This window comes from Epinephelus fuscoguttatus, linkage group LG15, assembly GCF_011397635.1.
Source record: "Epinephelus fuscoguttatus linkage group LG15, E.fuscoguttatus.final_Chr_v1".
Lineage (NCBI taxonomy): Eukaryota > Metazoa > Chordata > Actinopteri > Perciformes > Serranidae > Epinephelus > Epinephelus fuscoguttatus.
This window is the reverse complement of record NC_064766.1, coordinates 12221158-12238238: the sequence shown is the minus strand read 5'-3', so window position 1 is coordinate 12238238 and position 17081 is coordinate 12221158. Positions and strand designations below refer to the sequence as shown.

Genomic DNA, 17081 nt, shown 5'->3' with positions numbered 1-17081 from the left:
CTGTGTATTTCCTTGTTCCCTCCCCTTCAGATCTACAGTTTGAACCAACATGGTGGTGAAGTGAGAGAGCTGACAGGCCCCATTCACTGCACAAACACATGCTGTTTAGATCAGAGCTCAAACTACTTTCAGTTCTGAGAAAGTGAAACTCAGACAGTCGTTGTCACTGAGAGGTGAAATGGCGCAGAAAGGAGTTCAGCTGGACAGAGAAACCTTCTCTTGTCCCATCTGTCTGGATCTACTGAAGGATCCAGTGGCTACTCCTGTGGACACAGCTACTGCATGAACTGTATTAAAAGCTTCTGGGATGAAGAGGACGAGAAGAAAGTCCACAGCTGCTCAGTGCAGGCAGACCTTCACACCGAGGCCTGTCCTGCTGAAAAACACCATGTTAGCAGTTTTAGTGGAGGAACTGAAGAAGACTGGACTCCAAGCTGCTCCTGCTGATCACTGCTATGCTGGACCTGAAGATGTGGCCTGTGATGTCTGCACTGGGAGGAAACTGAAAGCTCTCAAGTCCTGTCTGGTGTGTGTCGTCTCTTACTGTGAGCAGCACCTTCAGCCACATTATGATGTAGCTCAGTTAAAGAAACACAAGCTGGTGGACCCCTCCAACAAGCTCCAGGAGAAGATCTGCTCTCGTCATGATGAGGTGATGAAGATGTTCTGCCGTACTGATCAGCAGTGTATCTGTTATCTGTGCTCTGTGGATGAACATAAAGGCCACGACACAGTCTCAGCTGCAGCAGAGAGGACTGAGAGGCAGAGAGAGCTGGAGGTGAGTCGACAAAACATCCAGCAGAGAATCCAGGACAGAGAGAAAGATGTGAAGCTGCTTCAACAGGAGGTGGAGGCTATCAATCGCTCTGCTGATAAAGCAGTGGAGGACAGTGAGAAGATCTTCACTGAGCTGATCCGTCTGATGGAGACACAGCAGCTGTGTCAGAGCTCAGAGATAAACTACAGGACGTTCTGAGAGAGAAATGGACAAACATCTCACAGACAGTGACTGATGTGGATGTTTTACTGTCAAATTCACAACCTGAGCCCAAGACCAGAGCTGGATTCTTAAAATATTCACGTGAAATCACACTGGATCCAAACACAGCACACACATACCTGTTATTATCTGAGGGGAACAGGAAAGCAACATCAGTGGATAAAAAACAATCTTATTCAAGTCACCCAGACAGATTCATTGTTTATTGTCAGGTCCTGAGTAGAGAGAGTCTGACTGGACGTTGTTACTGGGAGGTGGAGTGGAGAGGAGGAGTTGGTGTAGGAGTCACATACAAGAATATCAGCAGAGCAGGATATGAAAGTGTATTTGGGCGCAATGACAAATCTTGGGTGCTGGATTGTGGAAAAACCTGTTATCAGTTCTGGTACAACAACATCAGCACTCCTGTCTCAGATCCTCAGTCCTCCAGAGTAGGAGTGTACCTGGATCACAGTGCAGGTATTCTGTCCTTCTACAGCGTCTCTGAAACTATGACTCTCCTCCACAGAGTCCAGACCACATTCACTCAGCCTCTCTATGCTGGACTTCGGCCTTATTTCCCTCATTGCACCACTGCTGAGTTCTGTAAACTCAAATAAACAGAAGTCATTTAAGAAACAGTGGATTAAATTCTGTGTTTTTGATCTGAAATGTATTTTTTTCTCCATCATTGTTGCTGAGAGCTGATTTTTCTTTTCATGTCTTCACTGCACAGAGATCAGCTGTCAGTCAAACACTATGGCTGGTACTTTGACATCTTCTCATTAGCTGTGCTGTAAATGTTTGAATTTCTTCAGGTTCAGGCTCCTTCCTGTGTCTGTTTAACCATGGAGGCTGTCACTGCTCATGATGATGTTTGTTTACCTCAACTGATATTTCTCTGTGTGAAATTGTAAATGTCTCTATGTTCTAAATGTTTGTTGAATATGTGTTTGATGCATCTTGCTGTTTCTCGTCCACTGCATGGGTCTTCAGATAAAAATCACCATAACATACTTTATCATAGATATTTTGTTGTTTTGTAAATTTGTAATAATAAATAAATGTATTATAAAGACTGGTCGTGTGGATGAAGTGAATCTGTACATTAAATCATTGAACAACAGTCATGTAACAGACTGCACTGATGGGATGTGAGAACAAACTGAAGGTTTACATGATTAATAAACAAACATAAACATTTTATTTTTTCTTCTTGTCTTCATTTGTATCAAACTCAGCTGATGGAGGAAATGTGAAACTGATATGAGAGTATAACTGAGACAGTTTTCCTCCTGAAACAGCACAAAGTACAGAGTTCATGTTCAGAGCAGAAGAACATTTGTCAGTCAGTCTCTGTCCTTTCAGCTTTCCTCACTAAAACAGCTTTGTCACACAGAAATGAGCAGAGTTTTCTATCACTTGTTGCTTCTTACTGATAACATTTCATTTGTGCTTAGTCAGTAAAAAGTGTTGTTGCTTTTTTCAGCCACTAGATGGCGACATTACTTTGGTCTAAAACGGTGTGACTCGTCACAGTCAAACACTGAAAAGTATCAAAAGTGAATATGAAAATTGCTCATCTATCATCTAATTTAGGTCACTGCAAACTTCAAATCACATTTTGTTGTGTAAATTGAAATTGTTTGTTTGTGTATTAGCTTTGAAATGTCCTAGAAAGTTAGACTGGTCCAAGCTCACCAGTGAGGATGTTTTATGACATTATGGGAGGGTAGATAAACTGCTGAGTGATGTGTTCTTACCCAAGGACGCCATCCTGTGTACTGATGTGAACTGTAATCTAAGCGCACACTGTGAGGACCTATGTACTATGTATAACTGTATAGTGGGAGCTTTGATTGAGGCCGGTAGACCATGGCTCACCCACCATAATAACATGACACAAAAGATTATACCAGGGTGGAATAAACATGTGGCAGCCCATCACAATGTAGCCAAGGAGGCCCATAAGGCCTGGGTCCTCGCAGGGAGGCCTAAAGAGGGGCCTGTCCTTCACCATAAAAAGTTAACTAATTCTAAATATTAAATTGCAGTTCATTATGTCAGCAAACATGAACAAGTAATGAGAGCAGACTCTATGGCTGAAAAGCTCCTGGGTAATGATGTGACAGGCTTCTGGAAGGAGGTGAAAGCTCTTAATAGGAGTAACACATCTCTACCTAATACCATAGGTGGAGTCTCTGGAGCGGGTAACATTGCTGAGTTGTGGAGGCAACATTATTCTGATTTATTTAACTGCATTAAAAATGACCCTTTTAAAGTGGGTAATATTGACTCTAATGGCCCTGATGGAATATCAGCCAATGAGGTCTAACTAGCTATCTCCCAGTTAACTGATAACAAGTCATGTGGCTCAGATGACATCTCTGCTGAGCTCCTTAAACATGCAGGCCCGAAGGTTGCAGTTCTCCTAGCCATATGCTTCACAGCCTTCATGTCCCATGGCACACTGCCAGGCTCCATGCTCGCTGTCACTCTTGTCCCTGTAATTAAGGACAAAGCTGGCAAAGTGGGGAGGTTAGATAACTACCGACCTATTGCTTTAGCCAGTGTGTTAACTTTATTAGCTAGATTAGATTCTTTTCTTCTTACTACAGACAACCAATTCGGCTTTAAGCCCAAGCACAGCACAGATTTATGTATTTATGCTCTTAAAGAGATGGTTGAAACATATAGAGGAGCTAATTCTTCTGCAGGGCCAGAATTCACACCTTTGAAGCTCTGAGGAACCTGATGTATACATTTATATGCCGTCTAAACGGGTCATTGAATGGTGTTGACTAACCCCAAGTTTAGCACTGTCAGATATGGTTCCCAGTTTTGGACATACTGGTGCCAGTGCCTTGTGCATTGAATTGTTTTCTTCTTTTATGTCTTTGTATGTTTTGAAATGTTGTATGTGCTTTTATGGACCCCGAGTTTGTTCAATAAACTTGATTGACTATTCAGTGGCTTGAGGCCTTAAACCACATCAAATAATGTTGTTACATTATGCAGCGCTTTATTCACTTATTTGAAGAGTACATGACCTCACATGTTTGTGTCATCTACTATTTATTTGTTGTTGTTGCATTACTCTTGCAAGGCTAGAATTTGATGATAATCACATGCGATAATTCAAACCCTTCATTCCAAATTATCTTCAAGCATTATAACGTAATGTAACCAATAAGGTCTAATCAACTGCTTTGTTATGTTTTTAATGTGTCCACTCCTGTCATGGAATCCAAATGTCATCCACGCTGTGCAAGGTGGCAGAGAGAAATAAACTGCAGTACCATTTTCAACCACATGATGGAGTCAATGGACTGGCGGCGCTCTTTGAACTTTAAGGGGGTAATCACACCGAGATGAAACGCTAGAAACGCGACGATGTCGATGCTTCTTGTTAGACGTGTGTAAATGCTGAAAAGTTAAAATATTTTCAACTATTTGAGCATCAGACGCCAGTAGCTAGCGCGCATTGAATAAGCGCTTCCAGCGTTTCAAGCGTCTTTGAAGTGTCCACGTCTCTAGCGTCTCATTTCTGTGTGATCACCCCCTTAGGCTGCTGGCAATAAAGACAGTCAAGCGTCTAAGTGTAGAAAAAGTGCCCGCTGTGTGAGTAAATCCACTTGAGCAGGACACATGTCGGGGAATGCAAGAAAAAACAAAAAATTGAAAATAAAAAAAATGTCATTAGGTAAGATCCGATGGCCGTGACAGTGTTGAAACAGACAAGAGGGCATTCATTATTATGTGCACTTTCACTTATTAGGGACTATATATCACAATGTATGCAGTCTGCCAGTCTGCTGATTTCAGAATCTTTTTTTTTGTTTTTTGATCAACCCATTTTCAGGATTTGATCCAATACAATAGCCCAACTCTGATCAGATTACTTCTGAGCAACTGGGACCTGATTGCTTCCACTGAGATCAAGGATTCATCTTGTTTTGTACAAGACGAAATGGGCACAAAAAAAAGCAGCTGCTCATTTGGTTAACAGTGGATGGAGTTGGTAGCTGCATGTATTTGCTTAGCATTTCTTTAAACACACTTGGAGTGTTTACTGACTTGTGTGTATTGGCAGCGTGATAGTAAATATGTTAGATAGAAGCATCACCAGCCGGACAAAAATAAAAACCAGTCTGACAAAGCTAAGTTTTGTGGTTGCTTCTGAATTTGAAATACAATTATGTTAATCAAACTTCTTAACTTGGATGTGGCTCATGTTGGCCAAACACCTCACCAAGACTCCAGTATATGTTTTTCATTGAATGTATTATTCACCAGTGGGACAATTTCTGTAAATCCATTTTCTGAGCTAATTTATCTCTTCAAGATAAATATATAACCCAACAAATGAGGTAATTCTGGATGCCTCTAGGTGTTTATTCTTGATGTGAAAAATAATGTACTAAAATATTCTGTGAGAGCACAGCACTCTATTATAGAGGTGTTGACACAGAACTATTTTTGCAAATTGTTTGGTAAGTTGGGACAGTAGGTTTGGTCATTTGGGACACAGGCCTGTGAATGTAGGATATTGCATTGAGCTGCAATTACATAAAAAAGACATTCATGGATTTCTTAAATAAGGCCTATGTTATGTTTATGGTCATGTATGATCTCATGATATGGTTACATTAAATATACTAATTATTTCAACAAACAGCAGAGAGAGGGGTTTTTTTTTTTTAAAGACATTTTATTAATATTTTGTAAAATGAAAAATGAAATCATGTTTTCATAAATTCAACAGGCCAAGAAACAACAGCTTGATTCTCAATCAATGGCACATACATTTGTGTGATTTTGGTATGGTGCATAGAGTGCTACACCAGCATACATTGGGTTTCCTACTTCATAGACTTCTTTCACTACATCACTAGGCCTTAATATGTTTCTGCTTTACTGCACTAAAATGTCCTTCCTTGTTACTGATTTGAAATCATTGAGATTACATAGTCTGACCAATTTATCAACCCCACTACACAAGTTGAGTGTGTGCAACATTAACCTCTGACTTGATGTGCTGAAAGGTGCATAGAATACATGTTTTCCTAGTATGTGTGAGAATTTCTCACTTTTAAGCATGTAATGTATGACTACACTACTGACACATTTCAATATAAACCCAGAAACGTTGTCCCAAATTACCCGCTGCAACATGTAAGAAAATGTCCAAATGAAGAAAATGTAAACATCATTAGAAAACAGTTTGTTTACTTTTAGTACACCATTACATCATACACCTTAGTATAACTAACATGCCCAGAGTAAATTAATCATACAAATCTTATAGCCTTATATCAAAATCCAACTAAAGCACATCATTTTTCTTACCTCCTGATTTTTGGGGTCAGCTTCCTGTTTGATGCTGACCACTCCCCCCTGTGTGATGTCACGCAAGATATGTCATGTGACTTTAGATATCGGCTTCCAAAGCAATGTATTAGCACCCTCTGAGTTTTATGAATAAGCATTTATAAATAAAAATATTGGAAAAAATATATTTACAAAACTTTTTCCTCCGTCACTTTCAATGTGGTTTACTACATTCAAACAACACTGTCTGGCTGGCCTATTATGCTCTCTACTTATCATACTAAAAGGAACACATGCATCCCCCCAGAGCACTTACAGGTTCGCATTCAAGACCATTCACACCTGTCCCTGAACAACGCAACAGGCATTGGATCGTTAAATTCATGAGCTAAAGAGATACTGTTGGTCCACTGATCCCAATTAAGGTGATAAAAACCTTTGGATGATGGCAAATACATTCAGTCTCTTATTTTCATTTTCAAGACCATATCACATTACATACAATAACAGAAGGATGGCACACGGCGTGGCCAAAGTACAACGAATGTTACTCAACAGAGGAAGAACGTCCTTTAGACAAAACACCCAGTTAACAGATGACTTTAGATGGACGGTTCAAATAATACTTTGGCTAATACCTTTCTCTGGAAGTCATTAAGCTTCATTCTGACATGAATATGAAACTCATGTCCCACACCATCATCATCGTCATCATCATCATCACAGAGGTTACAGATCCTCTGGTTTCTGTCCAGCCCGTCACATCTTCACTGACTTCAGGACTTCTGGTGTTATTTACTCTAAAGTTACAAACAGCCTTTTTTCTTTTCATGCCACAGATCCTTCTCCAGTTTAAACTCTTGTTTAAATATATATTATATACCACATGATGTCACACTGCTGAGCTCACCTTACCACTTTTGTATTAGCCTCTGTTCATCAGTTAGTTTGAACCAGCAGATGTGATTACACTTTGGTGTAGCGATGGGCAAAGCAGTTCTTTAGATGTTACTGAATCACTAAAGGAACACAGGCATCCCCCCAACAAATCCAGAACATTCAGAACCTGTTTTTCTATCTCCTAATGCTACAAACAGCTGCTTGGGCAACACTGAGAAAAATAGTTCAGGATCATTTAGAAGTTAAAAAACAAACAAAAAACTACAAAGATACAGGGAGTTTCAAATACTGCTATAGATGCTGGAGTTTCAAATACCCCATACAGTTTATTCATGTGTTTAATTATGGTCTAAGCTAAACTAAGTAAAAATTTAACAGAAAAGCACATTTAGAGCTTCGTTACAATGAATCATCTAATACTTGAAATTTCTACTACATTTTTTTTTTTTCAATTTGTGACCATGTGAGAAGTGCAGTGACCTTATGTAATGTGTAAGGAGGAGCACAGGCTATTTTGACTACCACACTGACCCAACGCTGTAGAATTACAACATAGACATAACAAGCTATAAATCAAATTTGATGAATGTTTTCCAAAATAACTAAATATGTACATGTTCTAGACATTGTAATAAACACAAAAAAATATTTAAGGAATTTTACTTACTTTAATCCTGACAAATCCAGTCATGCAAAAAAAGGAGATGAGCTCAACGGGAAGTTTGCAGGTAGAGTGAGTTCATGGCCAGATGACCAGACCTATAAACACTTCTTCTATCCAATAGCATTGTGAGGACAAACAATAGGACCCATTAACTATGTAAATGTGGTCTTGAGAAAAAAAACATTTGGAGGCTTTTTTTTTTAGAATTGTTAAAAGTGATGTTGTAAATTTGCAACAGCTTTGCCATAGCCCTTTCAAGGCACGTGGAAGCTGCCTTTTACTTAAGCTGTGGCAAATGACCTGATGTCCCAATATACCTGAATTCACCCTATTGAAATGTGTCAGTAGTGTAGTCATACATTACATGCTTAAAAGTGAGAAATTCTCACACATACTAGGGAAAACATGTATTCTATGTATCTTTCAGCACATCAAGTCAGAGGTTAATATCGTAGACATTTTTTCATGAGAGTAAGAAAACACTCATGAAAAGTACCTCAAGTTGGATAGACAGAAGTTGGATAGAAGAAGTTGGATAGAAATTCAACAGTGGGGTTGTTTTTGTGTTCAAATATTTAAATACAAACTCTAACGACTGTGCTCACAAACTCCAACAGCCTCTACTCCTGTCTGAAAGGCTCTCAGATAGATTACTAACTGCACAACTAAAGCTTCTCACTCCACCAACAACTTGCACCTGGACAGCCACCTGAATGGCTTTTGTTACAAAAGACAATGGGACAGCAATGAGATGACAATGGGACAATCCTCCTCATCGTTAACAGGCTCTGCACCCTGAAGCATCGTGGTACTCTGCTGTCTCTGGTGTTCACAGACATTTTGAGCACCTCACTGGAGACATGTCATGGACCAGCCTGCGTCATGTCCTCCACCATCATCCTAAATCGTTGTTATTATTATCATAAAAAATAAGGATAAAAAAATGTACATATAAAAGAATGAACTTAGACAAATAAGTTACATTTTACTTTTATCACACTCATACACATTAAATTATTATTATATAATTATAATATAATAAAACAATAACATGCAAAAACAACAAGCACAATCTGTAATATCAAAGTATTTTGCCACATGTCGTCATTACAGCCTGGTGACAGCTGTTCCTGACTAATAAATGCTCATCTGCTCTGAACATGAACACTGTACTTTGTAGTGTTTAAGGAGGAAAACTGTCTCACTTATACTCTCATATCAATGTCACATTTTCTCCATCAGCTTTGTTTGATACCCTGGAATGAAGACAAGAAGAAATACTTTGTTTATGTTTGTTTATTCATCATGTAAACCTTCAGTTTGTTTCTCACACACCATCTGTAAAGTCTGCGAAATGACTGTTGTTGAGTGATTTTCACGTACAGATTCATTTCAATCCACAGAATCAGTGTTTGAGCAGAATACAGCAAATACTGAATATTCACCAAACATGTGGAGCACAGAAAAGTTCACAGTTCTGTGCAGAGAAATATCAGTTCATGTAAACAAACATCATCATGTGCAGTGACAGCCTCCATGGTTAAACAGACTCAGGAAGGAGCGCCACCTAAAGAAACTCAAAACATTTACAGCACAGCTAATGAGAAGATTTCCCATGTTTATTAATTGGTGACGTCCGCTGAGAAACTGCTGGGTGTACAGAACTCAGCAGTGTCTCCTACAGAATCATATGGTTGAAGCCAAAGTCCAGCATAGAGAGGCTGAGTGAATGTGGTCTGGACTCTGTGGAGGAGAGTCATGGTTTCAGAGACGCTGTAGAAGGACAGAATACCTGCACTGTGATCCAGGTACACTCCTACTCTGGAGGACTGAGGACCTGAGACAGGAGTGCGGATGTTGTTGTACCAGAAGTGATAACAGGTTTTTCCACAATCCAGCACCCAAGATTTGTCATTGCGCCCAAATACACTTTCATCCCCTGCTCTGCTGATATTCTTGTATGTGACTGCTACACCAACTCCACCTCCTCTCCACTCCACCTCCCAGTAACAACGTCCAGTCAGACTCTCTCTACTCAGGACCTGACAATTTTCAGTGAATCTGTCTGGGTGACTTGAATAAGATTGTTTTTTACCCATTACTGTTGCTTTCCTGTTCCCCTCAGATAATAACAGCTTTGTGTGTGCTGTGTTTGGATCCATTATGACGTCACATGAATATTTTAAGAATCCAGCTCTGGTCTTGGGCTCCGGTTGTGACAGGAGAACACCCACATCAGTCACTGTCTGTAAGATGTTTGTCCATTCCTCACACATAACGTCTTCTAGTTTTTCTGCAATATCTAACACAGCCGCTGTCACATCCCCAAAGTACCTCAGAGGACGGATATTGATGCTGGATGAGTCTGTAGATTCACTGAGTGGTGACAGTGAGGAGTAGTTGTGTAGAAACTGGGTGTGATCCTCTGTGTGTGAGAGCTTCATCAGCTCAGCGTCTTTCCTCTTCAGCTCAGTGATCTCCTGCTCCAGCTTCTCCTCAAGCTCTTTGACTCCACTCACTTCACTTTCCTGCTGGGATCTGACCTTGTACTTCAAATACCGACGTCTTTTCTCCATGAGGCGCATCAGCTCAGTGAAGATCTTCTCACTGTCCTCCACTGCTTTATCAGCAGAGCGATTGATAGCCTCCACCTCCTGTTGAAGCAGCTTCACATCTTTCTCTCTGTCCTGGATTCTCTGCTGGATGTTTTGTCGACTCACCTCCAGCTCTCTCTGCCTCTCAGTCCTCTCTGCTGCAGCTGAGACTGTGTCGTGGCCTTTATGTTCATCCACAGAGCACAGATAACAGATACACTGCTGATCAGTACAGCAGAACATCTTCATCACCTCATCATGACGAGAGCAGATCTTCTCCTGGAGCTTGTTGGAGGGGTCCACCAGCTTGTGTTTCTTAAACTGAGCTACATCATAATGAGGCTGAAGGTGCTGCTCACAGTAAGAGACGACACACACCAGACAGGACTTGAGAGCTTTCAGTTTCCTCCCAGTGCAGACATCACAGGCCACATCTTCAGGTCCAGCATAGCAGTGATCAGCAGGAGCAGCTTGGAGTCCAGTCTTCTTCAGTTCCTCCACTAAAACTGCTAACATGGTGTTTTTCAGCAGGACAGGCCTCGATGTGAAGGTCTGCCTGCACTGAGGGCAGCTGTGGACTTTCTTCTCGTCCTCTTCATCCCAGAAGCTTTTAATACAGTTCATGCAGTAGCTGTGTCCACAGGGAGTAGTCACTGGATCCTTCAGTAGATCCAGACAGATGGGACAAGAGAAGGTTTCTCTGTCCAGCTGAACTCCTCTCTGCGCCGAAGATGACAGATGCTACCAGCAGTGTCATGAAAAGTCCTTTGCAGAGAAGGAGCAGGGCGCTGCAGAGGGCTGTGTGGTTTCCCGTCCCTCTCCTCCAGCTGGGCTGTAGCACTACATTGCCTGTGGCGCAGGGTGCAGGGGACCTGGAGGAGCTGGAGCAGGCAGTGCTTAGGGTGAGGTGGCTGCTGGTTGTGGAGGAGGACGTGCGGTGAAAGCTTTGGATGGAAAGGCGTCCTCTCATGTAAAGCGCAATGGCGAGGTGGCGGGCGAGCGGGGATCGAACCGACGTTTGCAGAGTCTCAAGCAGGTGCGCGTGCGCAGTACAGATTGGTGTTGTGGACATGGGCGTTAACCGCTCGGACACAGCGGATAATTGGCTCATAAAGTCTGAAAAAATGGGTATTGGCCCAGTTCCCAACCAAGCCAACTGATCATGGTCTTGATGGGGGCCTGTCATGATTGCGAAGGCAGGTTACAAGGAAACAAAATACCAATAAAAACATGTGCTAAGCTAAGATGCAATGGCCGTGACAGTGTGGAGTGTTGAAACAGACAAGAGGGCATTTGCACTTTCACTCACTAAGTCAAAGTGCTGATAGCACAGTGTGAAAATCCGCCTTCAAGCCGCATGTAGGCCTATTATCAGCAGACTGTATATAGGTGTATGCAGCATATGGCATTTTTTTCTGTCTCTCAGTGCCCTCTGGTGTATGCCACTTATTTCTCCCTCTGTCTCTGCTGCGCTCCTCTTGTCTTACAGAATGCAGATTGAAGCCTATCTGCTGTATAACCTAAGTGCTGATGTTGTTACAGAAGGTAAACAAATCACATCAAATCAGTTAGTTCTCAGCTTCAACCCAAATAAAGTGACTGATAACTGATCAGTTTATGAAGTGACATTCTTATGCAAAATTGATATTGCAGTTCTCAAGGAACGGTGGTGCATCATATCATATCATATCATATCATATCATGGGTAGTGTGACGTGTGGTTGGGCTGCTGCTGCTGCTGCTGCTGCTGCTCTTATCATTAGTCACACTTCTACTGTTATTATACACATAGGATTATTGTCACACATGTAGGCTGTACTATCAGATATTAATATATACTTTCAACATATTGTACCACAATAGCCAGAATTATAACTATAATATTATTACTTTCATTAATGTTGCTGTAAGCTATACTGTCATTACCGTCTGTCCTGCATCTGTCTCTGTCTCTGTCTCTCTTTCTGTCTCTGTCTCTCTTTCTGTCTCATTGTGTCATACGGATCACTGTTCATTTATTATGCTGATCTGTTCTGTAGGACATGTATTGCACGTCTGTCCGTCCTGGAAGAGGGATCCCTCCTCAGTTGCTCTTCCTGTGGTGTCTACCCTTTTTTTCTCCCGTTAAAGGGTTTTTTGGGGGGAGTTTTCCCCTCATCCGCTGTAAGGGTCCTAAGGACAGAGGGATGTCGTATGCTGTAAAGCCCTGTGAGGCAAATTGTGATTTGTGATAAGGGGCTTTATAAATAAAATTGATTGATTGATTAAAGGCTATCAACATCCAAATCAACACAAACTTGGCATTTATTATTATTATTTATTTATTTATTTATTTATTTATTTATTTATTTATTTATTTATTTTTACCAACATTGGCTTGCAAACCTCAATAATGGAAAAAATTATGACAAAAATACAGGCAATTAATTTTACTGCTTATTATTTGGTGCGTGTTTGCTCTGCTGGGGAGGCAGGAGAAAATGCATGATTCAGCTGGATTTTAGTAAAAACTTCAAATTCTATCCCATAACCCTGGGACGCATGACTAATATCTTCAAATTCATGTTTCTAAGTTGCCATGAGGATGTGATGCAGAAATATGGAATTTATGGTTTTACATTTAGCTATATTTTGACATAGGGATTTGACATTGTGTATTTTGAGCCCATGTAGCCTACACACACACACACACACACACACACACACACAAAATCATATTGCAAGATTGTTATACAGACCACAGTGCCACATCCTTATGAGCACAGCAAGAGCATTTTTGATGGGCTGTGCACTTGGCCTGCTCCCCCCCGTCAGGGGCCTATAGTGTGTGAAGTGCAGGAATTGCATTGAAAAGACAGCAGGGCCCTTGTTGTGTAAAATGGCTTGATATGGTGTTTTCATTTATTTGTTGACCAGTTGTTGGGTGTGTGTCCCCAAGCTGAGTGGCAGAGATAGAAAAAAAACACTCTATTATTCTATGAGTGGATTTCATAGTCTGTATTAGTGATGTTTCAACAGATATACATGTGTCTTAGTATTATAGCAGGAGCAACCTTTCTTGGGCACAAAATAAAAAGAGTGATTGAATTGTATTTATAGGGCTCCAGTCTCGTGGACATCTCACTCAGGGTGTTGACCTTTTTCCGCTGGCTATTTCCATGTGTGACACACTCTGGCCCTTTTACTGACTTGCCACACAGTGTTTTCAGAATTGAAATAGCTGTAGTTTTGACAAAATTGGCTTTGAATTGGTTGATTTGAGGCTGTCGCTTGGAATTATGGGAATTATGTTGTTTGAAGCTGCCAAAGGCTCAGTGAAGTTTTTCCATGTCGTCCTGCAGTGAACATCACAGCAGGTTAACAACTGAAATGTCAATACTGATTCACAACACAAGAGGGCGCCTTCATCCTGCTGACCAGGGATGTAGTTCAGGTTCACTACAAGTTATTCTTTACTTCTCCACAAACCACCATTGCATGGCCTCCACATAACCAGTGCTGGATGAAGTATTCAGGACCTTCACTGAAGAAAAGTACCAATGATTTAAAAGTCAAAATTCTTCTTAAAGTACATAAGTATTCTCAGGAAAATATACTTTAAGCATTAAAAGCAGATGGGCTGAAAAACAGGCCTGTGACTGATCACGGGATCACAAGATAAATGTGATGAGCTGTGACAAAATGAATGAGAGAGGAAGAGAAGAGGAAAACGTTCTGCTACACTGATGTTCCACCATCTTTACTGTTATTCTGTGAACCATGGGATCATTTTAGACTCAAACTATTATTAAATGAAACTGTCTGAGATGTTTGGAGGGTGAATCTGTCTTTGGAGAAGAAACATCCAGTGGTTTAATCTTCAGCAGTGTATTTGTGAATAATATTTTCAGTGCTTCAGGGTGGAGGGAGGGACAGAGTCTGGTCTGACTGCTCTGCTGAGGTTCTGTCTCTTCAACAGTCTGTTAACGTCCCTTTCCAGGATGGAGAAAGTCGTCACTGGTGTCAGGACTGTGCTGCTGTCTTTCAAAAGGATCAACGAGGATGAATTTTCCATCTTTCTTGTAATGTATTTCAGATATTGTAATCATTACATACTTTAATCAAACTGTATTTTTGGAGATCAGAAGAGCTAATTCTGAAAACTGAGGAGTCATCTCCAAACCATCTGATTCCAAGGAGAGTTTACCTCCTAAAAGTTGAAGTGTCCAGTGTTTTTAATTGAGAAATGAGCTCTGTAGCAAACTAGTGTGAAACACACAGTATAAAGTGCTCCTCCTCCTGGAATGAAGCAAAGCTTGATAACTCCTCCCTCCTCTTCCTGCTCTCAAACTCAGCCAGCTCCACTCTGTCTGTGTATTTCCTTGTTCCCTCCCCTTCAGATCTACAGTTTGAACCAACATGGTGGTGAAGTGAGAGAGCTGACAGGCCCCATTCACTGCACAAACACATGCTGTTTAGATCAGAGCTCAAACTACTTTCAGTTCTGAGAAAGTGAAACTCAGACAGTCGTTGTCACTGAGAGGTGAAATGGCGCAGAAAGGAGTTCAGCTGGACAGAGAAACCTTCTCTTGTTCCATCTGTCTGGATCTACTGAAGGATCCGGTGACTACTTCCTGTGGACACAGCTACTGCATGAACTGTATTAAAATCCACTGGGATGAAGAGGACGTGAAGAAAGTCCACAGCTGCCCTCAGTGCAGGCAGACCTTCACACCGAGGCCTGTCCTGCTGAAAAACACCATGTTAGCAGTTTTAGTGGAGGAACTGAAGAAGACTGGACTCCAAGCTGCTCCTGCTGATCACTGCTATGCTGGACCTGAAGATGTGGCCTGTGATGTCTGCACTGGGAGAAAACTGAAAGCTCTCAAGTCCTGTCTGGTGTGCGTCGTCTCTTACTGTGAGCAGCACCTTCAGCGTCATTATGATGTAGCTCAGTTAAAGAAACACAAGCTGGTGGACCCCTCCAACAAGCTCCAGGAGAAGATCTGCTCTCGTCATGATGAGGTGATGAAGATGTTCTGTCGTACTGATCAGCAGTGTATCTGTTATCTGTGCTCTGTGGATGAACATAAAGGCCACGACACAGTCTCAGCTGCAGCAGAGAGGACTGAGAGGCAGAGAGAGCTGGAGGTGAGTCGACAAAACATCCAGCAGAGAATCCAGGACAGAGAGAAAGATGTGAAGCTGCTTCAACAGGAGGTGGAGGCTATCAATCGCTCTGCTGATAAAGCAGTGGAGGACAGTGAGAAGATCTTCATTGAGCTGATCCGTCTGATGGAGGAAAGACGCTGTGATGTGAAGCAGCAGGTCAGATCCCAGCAGAAAAGTGAAGTGAGCGGAGTCAAAGAGCTTGAGGAGAAGCTGGAGCAGGAGATCACTGAGCTGAAGAGGAAAGACGCTGAGCTGATGAAGCTCTCACACACAGAGGATCACACCCAGTTTCTACACAACTACTCCTCACTGTCACCACTCAGTGAATCTACAGAATCATCCAGCATCAATATCCGTCCTCTGAGGTACTTTGAGGATGTGACAGCGGCTGTGTCAGAGCTCAGAGATAAACTACAGGACGTTCTGAGAGAGAAATGGACAAACATCTCACAGACAGTGACTGATGTGGATGTTTTACTGTCGCAACCAGAGCCCAAGACCAGAGCTGGATTCTTAAAATATTCACGTGAAATCACACTGGATCCAAACACAGCACACACAAAGCTGTTATTATCTGAGGGGAACAGGAAAGCAACAGTAATAGATAAAAAACAATCTTATTCTAGTCACCCAGACAGATTCACTAAATGGTGTCAAATCTTGAGTAGAGAGAGTCTGACTGGACGTTGTTACTGGGAGGTGGAGTGGAGAGGAGAAGGAGTTGATGTAGCAGTCACATACAAGAATATCAGCAGAGCAGGGGGTGAAAGTGCATTTTGGCGAAATGACAAATCTTGGGTGCTGGATTGTGGAAAAACCTGTTATAAGTTCTGGCACAACAACATCAGCACTCCTGTCTCAGGTCCTCAGTCCTCCAGAGTAGGAGTGTACCTGGATCACAGTGCAGGTATTCTGTCCTTCTACAGCGTCTCTGAAACCATGACTCTCCTCCACAGAGTCCAAACCACATTCACTCAGCCTCTCTATGCTGGACTTCAGTTTCCTGGGTTTTCTGGAGACACTGCTGAGTTCTGTCAACTCAAATAAACAGAAGTCATTTAAGAAACAGTGGATTAAATTCTGTGTTTTTGATCTGAAACATATTTTTTTCTCCATCATTGTTGCTGAGAGCTGATTTTTCTTTTCATGTCTTCACTGCACAGAGATCAGCTGTCAGTCAAACACTATGGCTGGTACTTTGACATCTTCTCATTAGCTGTGCTGTAAATGTTTGAATTTCTTCAGGTGGCGCTCCTTCCTGTGTCTGTTTAACCATGGAGGCTGTCACTGCTCATGATGATGTTTGTTTACCTCAACTGATATTTCTCTGTGTGAAATTGTAAACGTCTCTATGTTCTAAATGTTTGTTGAATATTTGATGCATTTGTATGTTGCTGTTTCTCCTCCACTGCATGGGTCTTCAGATAAAAATCACCAGAGCTTCGATATTTAGTTATGTTTT

The 17081-nt window shown here is 41.5% G+C and overlaps 3 protein-coding genes and 1 pseudogene across 3 annotated transcripts in view; 3 read left to right on the top strand and 1 right to left on the bottom strand.

The window, feature by feature from the left end:
- Positions 1-1113, top strand: part of LOC125902128 (E3 ubiquitin/ISG15 ligase TRIM25-like) — a 36948-nt gene extending 35835 nt beyond the window's left edge. Inside the window, exon 2 of the mRNA XM_049598272.1 lies at positions 773-1113. Coding sequence (XP_049454229.1) covers positions 773-976 — 204 coding nt within the window. The 3' untranslated portion in view covers positions 977-1113. The remainder of the gene's footprint in view (positions 1-772) is intronic.
- Positions 1-17067, top strand: part of LOC125902126 (tripartite motif-containing protein 16-like) — a 44407-nt pseudogene extending 27340 nt beyond the window's left edge.
- On the bottom strand, positions 9497-11654 carry LOC125901962 (tripartite motif-containing protein 16-like protein). Its single transcript, XM_049598011.1, has 3 exons — positions 11313-11654; positions 10952-11209; positions 9497-10660 (listed from the first exon to the last, which is right to left on the bottom strand). Exons 1-3 carry the CDS (start codon positions 11652-11654, stop codon positions 9497-9499), a joined length of 1764 nt encoding a protein of 587 aa, XP_049453968.1.
- On the top strand, positions 14832-17067 carry LOC125902123 (tripartite motif-containing protein 16-like). The gene has a single exon (XM_049598267.1). It carries the CDS (start codon positions 14996-14998, stop codon positions 16664-16666), a length of 1671 nt encoding a protein of 556 aa, XP_049454224.1. The 5' UTR covers positions 14832-14995; the 3' UTR covers positions 16667-17067.
- Positions 17068-17081: the final 14 nt, after the last annotated feature.